General features: G+C 38.2%; 1 protein-coding gene across 1 annotated transcript in view; it reads left to right on the forward strand.

The window, feature by feature from the left end:
• MMP2 (matrix metallopeptidase 2) overlaps positions 1-6,160 on the forward strand; it is a 28,421-nt gene extending 22,261 nt beyond the window's left edge. Inside the window, exons 11-13 of the mRNA XM_063167793.1 lie at positions 1,555-1,714; positions 4,343-4,452; positions 5,182-6,160. Coding sequence (XP_063023863.1) covers positions 1,555-1,714; positions 4,343-4,452; positions 5,182-5,285 — 374 coding nt within the window. The 3' untranslated portion in view covers positions 5,286-6,160. The remainder of the gene's footprint in view (positions 1-1,554; positions 1,715-4,342; positions 4,453-5,181) is intronic.
• The last annotated feature ends 235 nt before the right edge of the window (positions 6,161-6,395 follow it).

A 6,395-nucleotide genomic window follows, 5' to 3' on the forward strand; every position in this document is an offset into this window, starting at 1 on the left:
AAAAGAGCATTCAGCCTCCAGTACAACAAAAGGAGAACTATAAGCACTTAAAAAGAGACATTCAACAATAAGCAAAACCAAAAATAATAATTATTTAAAATGCAAAGCAACAACAACAGTGGAAACTCTCTTTCCTCAGTCCCTGCTCTTTCTTGTTTCCTTCCATTTTAAGCTATTATCTCAGCTCATGTTGCTTGAGAAGACTACATTTTTTTTTCTCCTCATGCTTCTCCTTGTCTTTTGCCAAGGATTGACTTCCACTCTGGCTTCCAAGCATCTTCCTTGGTGGCTCATCAGGCAGAGGATCCAGGCAAGCTGCCTCCATGGGAGAGGAGGAGGACAGGAAGCTCTGCTCTGTCTGTCCCATAAGGTTCAGCTGAAGTGGCCAAATGAGCAGAGCTGTGAGACTGTTTTCAACATGAAGAACTGAGCCAGCAAAACCTAGGCTCCAGTATCTACTAAAAACATGACTAAACATCTCCAGTCATGTAAAAACCATATGGCAAAAGCTGCTGTACATTTTCTGTACAGGAGAGAAAAAAGTAATGATAATCTATTCCACATGGCTCAGAGGCCATTTGCTTCAGTTTACATGGATGGGAGAAAAAACCCTAAAATTAGTCAGGCAAACCAAAACACTTCAAATATTACAATATATTATATATAATCCTGTCACATCTATACCTCTCCTTTTCTTTATAAATTCCAGGAAAACACAGCTAACCTGCTTGTTTAAAAAAATAAATAAGAACTATCTAAAAACAAAGATTGGTTTGAAAATAACCCAACTGTCTTAAAATACTTATAGTCCTTAATTCTAATACTAGTTAGTCCCACCCTTTGCTCCTGAATAGTGAATCAATAACTTCCAAGAATCTCAAATGCTACATTTTTCTCACATTAATACTTTACTTACTTACTTTCCCACTACAACAAGATCAAAAAAAAAAATGTCCTTTCATGAATAAATCTTTCCATGGCTTTCAGACAATCCAGTGAGGCTATTTATTAAGGAAATTATATAATTCCATGTAAAGAATATGGAACACTACTACATAGCCCACTAGTACATATCTGGAGAGACATGAGATAATGTTTTGTGACAAAGGACAACATGAACTCTGAGCAAAAACTTCCTGTTAATCACTCAGTAAAACTGGCCAACAAAACAAATAAAGGGTGACAATGAGCTGCTGTATTTGAACACCAGGTGACCCTGCCTGGTTTCAATTTTCATCATACAAAAATTTTCCTGTATAAACTACTTGTTTTAGCATATAACTCCAACGTACCAAGGCAGTGTCTCTCTCAAAGGTGCACCAGCTAAGAAGGGGGGAAGCAAGAGAAATGAGGGGATGTGTTTTTCTGAGGCAAGGAGCACTTCAGTAGCAAAAGCAGTGGTAACCACAGTACACTTGGAATGTAATCATAAATGGTAAAATACTTGAAAGTCTAATGGTACAGCTAGCATAATAAAAAGTCATATGGCTAAGCAAAAAGGAAGAAATACCCTTTTGTTACTGAGTAATAAATAGTTTTTTCTCCCCTTCTTAGGAAATGAGTACTGGGTTTATTCAGCCAGCAACCTGGACAGGGGCTATCCAAAGAAGCTCAGCAGCCTGGGGCTGCCCCCTGATGTGCAGCGTGTGGATGCAGCCTTTAACTGGGGCAGGAACAAGAGGACATACATTTTTGCTGGAGACAGATACTGGAAGTAAGCTGCATTGAGTGGTGGTGGGATGCTGTGAGCTGAGCTGTCTCCAGGGCTGAATGCACCCTGAGCTTCCAGAGGGGGGACCAAACACAGGGCACATCCCGTGGGAGTGCAGAACAAGGGCTGCCAGGGCGGTGCTGACAGCAGGAAATGCTTCAGTACAGCAACAGGGAACTGGCAGGTATTTGAGAAAATAACAGCCTCAAAAACAGCAATGGAAGAGGGTATCTGGGAGTGTCTGTCAGGCTGCCACCACTAACAACTCATCCCTGTGCCCCCATGTACCAGCAACTGCCCCACATCAGTCCCTGGCTCTTCAGAGGGGCATTTTGTCCGTACTGTCAGCTCACAAATGCTGGGAGAAAACTCTACAAGTAATTCCTTAAAAATACACTGAGCTCCAGTCACTTGAATCCAAAGACTGACCAGATTGTCTAAGCAATTCTTTCACTGAGCCATCAGGTTTAGAGGCACCAGATTTAAAGGAAACAGCAGTGTGACTACCAAAACCTGCTGGGGATGATTGTAAATCCTTTCAGCAGCTGATGCACCATCACTTACACCTTTGCTCTACTTATATAGTGGGCACTGAGGAAATCTGAACAAGCCACAAGTGTATCTGTAAGTACTTTGAGAAAAATCTTAGCTTCAATTCATTTGGACAATCTCTCAATCCTTTTCATGTTTCCGGTGAAACTCAGGTGACCTGCTACCATGCTCTTATCATCTTAGATTAATAAAAAATGTCCTTAAAAATTACTTTTTTTAATTATTTTTTTCAGAGCCTACTAATTGTATGATTGTATTTAATAGAATTTCATTACCATAACTGCCAGGAAGATCTGGCACAAAAGACCATCTTAAAAAGCAGAGGAGAATCTTCATGAGTTACCTCTGTGCTGTCAAGATGGCATCAGAACAAAAGAGAGGCCCTGACTCCTGCAGTCACTGTCAGAGGCCTGTCCCAGGAACAGGACTGCACTTCAGGAATGCAGACATTACACAATAGGCTGAAAGTGGACCCATTCATTAACTGACAATTTAGAGGAAAGTTAAATATCAGAAATAACCACCAGAAATCTAAAAGATTCTGCAGTCTTTAAGGGTTCATTCTGATAGATGTTCTATATAAGATATCAAAGGACGTCTCATTATAATTGAGTCCATTTTATGTGAACAATAACTTCATGTTATGATTAAACTGAATGACTTTATTTTGTCCTAATGGCTGTGGATTCCTGTAAGTAAATAAAATACTCTTTCCATACAATTGCCACTTGATCATAATTTTCCATTACTTTAAGGACAGTGCTCTTCTCCATTAGCTTTAAAAAAAAAACAGTAAAAACTTAAAGAATGTTATTAAATTTTTATTGTCATATTGTAGAGACCATTTAAACACAAGTAGTTCTAATACAGCCATTTGCAGCACTTCAGACTGCTACTAAAACCTACAAACTATGAGTTAAAAAGCTGCTGGTTTCCTCTGTACCAACTATTGTTTTGATTAACTGTACTGCAGGGCCTCCAAGTAATTCATCACTCCAATCACAGACAGTATTTCTATCAAAGCACCTTATCAAGTGCAGTCACTGCAGAATGCATAATTTATTGTTAAGGAAACAAAATAGGATTAAGTGATTTCTATCTGTGTAAAGAAGAAAGCAAGCAGTTGAAAAACATTTCAGAACAAAAAATGCATCTCTGTTGAAGAGACTCTACAACCCTTAAGTATGTGGCTGTTACATTTTATACAAGGACTCTGTCAGTGGAATCAAAATACTTACATACCATAGTCCTTCCTGTGTCATTATCACACTTACTTTAAATGGGATTTTTGGAAGCCTTCTCTCTCCTTCATTCCAGCCACAAGCTATTTTAGTGTTATTATAACAAGACTGTTGAGCAGAGCAAAGTTTTGTGAGGGAGGGGAAAAGGAGCTGGCTCAGATTCCACAGCTGAAATTTTAAAGCTACCCAGCAAGGTATTAGATTTTCCTTTAAATAGCCCAGAAAAAAATCATAAGGAATTTAAATTAATTGTTTAAATTGATTTTGACCAAGCTAGTGCTTATTAGTACTGGTGTAACTTTGGATATATTCCAAGTAGTTCCACAGAGCAATGAGGGAAAAGTAATCTGAGATACTTATGGACATGGATAAATAGAAATTGGGAACATAAATGGCTTTCTCCCTCCAGTACTGTCAAAGACAACCTCTCTGAAGTCTCCTGCTCCTGAAGAGGTGCTGGAGCTCCTGTGGGGTCATTGAGGCCTCACATGCTGTACTTGAAGCCTGGTTCAGACTATTTTGCACATCACTGTGCTCAGGACACCTCCACACCTCCTGTTCAGCACTGATTCCCATCCAAATTATGTTTCTGGAAGGAACTTTCCTTAGGAAGTGTAATTTCAATTCAGAATTACATTTTTGAAGGAAAGATGTAAAATTTCACAGGGTTTTAAAGGAATCAGTAATAATTATAATGAAATACAAACCATGTTACAATCTCAGTTATTATACTTCTATTTGTTTTGTATAGTCACATTTGCTGAAGACACCCTGAAAAATTATATTACAATTTAACATTAAATGCAGATTTGTAATGTAGACATGTAATTTCCTTCAGGTACAATGAAGAAAAGAAGAAAATGGAGCTTGCATCCCCTAAATTCATTGCTGACTCTTGGAATGGTGTTCCAGATAACCTCGATGCTGTCCTGGGCCTTGGGGACAGTGGTAAGCTGTAATTCTGATTTAAATCACTAACAAACTCTCTTATTTTTTTGCTGAAAAACTTACTGGAGACTAATTCCTTGTGGTCCATGATCAGGAGCCAAATGGAGCCACCCAAGGCCTGATGCACAGGATGTCCTGACACCAGGGTGCATGACCGAGCCAGTCCTTGTGGCTTGGACATTTCCCAGCTCCTTGACACTCCCCAGGTTCCTCCACACACTCCCAGCACCATTTCAGCACCATCCTGCCCTAGCACAGCCAGAACTCAAGGATGATAATCTCCCCAATCACAGGCATGAATGGGTTCTATGTTGCAATTTTTCTTAATTTCCTGTGCACTCCAGCTGAGATCCTGGCCCGTGGTTTTAAGGGGCCTTAAATTTTGCACAGATATGCACTAAAGTCTGAGAGCAACGCTGGTGTCACATGAGTCCTGACTCAGTCACATTTTCAACATCTATTTTGCCAGCAAACATTTCATCCCAGAAAACTCTGGCTCACAAAGCAGTGACCTTAATAAGGCTCCATTTAGCAAGAGCTCTCTTACACAGGATGGGAATTTCAATGTATTTTAAAAATATATCTTTTTAATAATACAAATACATATTAATATTTTGGGAAATAAGTCATTCAATTCATTAAGCTTCATGAAATCACAAAGACAAAACATCTTTCATCAAGAATTATGTGCTCCATAATCTGAGCATGTTTATTTATTTATTTTAACAGGATATACCTACTTTTTCAAAGATCAGTACTATCTACAAATGGAAGACAAGAGTTTGAAGATTGTTAAAATTGGCAAGATAAGCTCTGACTGGTTGGGTTGCTGAACCATATGAGATATCAATAACCAAATATTTACTTTTTTGTTATATGCCTTATCTGTAATTAGAAATAGATCTGAATGTTAATTACTGGACCAGTCTGGTACTGGCACCAAGACACTAAGTACCAGTACTGTACACATCAGATAATTTAAGAGTATTTGCTTCCTCAGTATACAAAAGATGTTTACTATATATTCTGGTACAATTTTTCTGTTGTCATGCGAGTCATAGTGCTATGAACAGAACAGCCATCATTCTTTATTGCCTTGGTGCTTAAACAAAGCCTTGGAACCTTTGGAGACTGGATCATGCCCCTCTGTTATTCACATACCAGATAGGCTCAAATGAGATGTACCAGCAGTGCACTTTGATTTTTATTTTTTTTTAAATACAGCTCTGTTATAAATGGATGGTTTGTCTTGATGTTTTTCACCCTCTTACAAGTTTGATCATTACTTCCATTTATTTACATAATAATACAGAAAGGCACAGGTTGCCTCAGGATCTGCTTTGTGTTGATGCATGATAGAATCATGGCAAAAAACTGTGTTAAAGTATTGTTTTAAAGTACTTTTTATTTTAATACCTTAGTTAAATTTAGCAATTTGCTTCATGCACTTTGTTACTACTATATAACTTGTTTATATGGATGGAAACAATTCAGATTTTTGAAGACAATGAGTTATACATAAAAGTCAAGTATTGTTTAACGTGTTTTATTTTTCTGTTCTTTATAATATTGGGGGAGTTGTTCAATTAGGCTTTGTTCTTTTCACAATCTGATAGAATGTTTCTCATTAAAAAATAAACCAGAAAAGAATGTCCCACACATGAAGTGCCAACAATACCAATAAAATCAAATTACACTGTCAACACTACTCATGGCCAGGCTTCCTTGTATCACTTGAAATTATAAATCCAGTAGCATGTTTCAGTGCATTACCTGTCAAAGGTAAAAACATTACCCCAGTACATAAGCACACAGGGGGGTTATTTAGAAACCCAGGTTATTTTCTCTGTTGGTTCCAAGGTGCAACTGCAGCAATTTAATTAAAGAGATGATACGGCCCCATGTCTGTGCACATCCTGCTGCCCTCCCTGAACAGTTTCTGC

This window comes from Melospiza melodia, chromosome 13, assembly GCF_035770615.1.
Source record: "Melospiza melodia melodia isolate bMelMel2 chromosome 13, bMelMel2.pri, whole genome shotgun sequence".
Taxonomy (NCBI): domain Eukaryota; kingdom Metazoa; phylum Chordata; class Aves; order Passeriformes; family Passerellidae; genus Melospiza; species Melospiza melodia.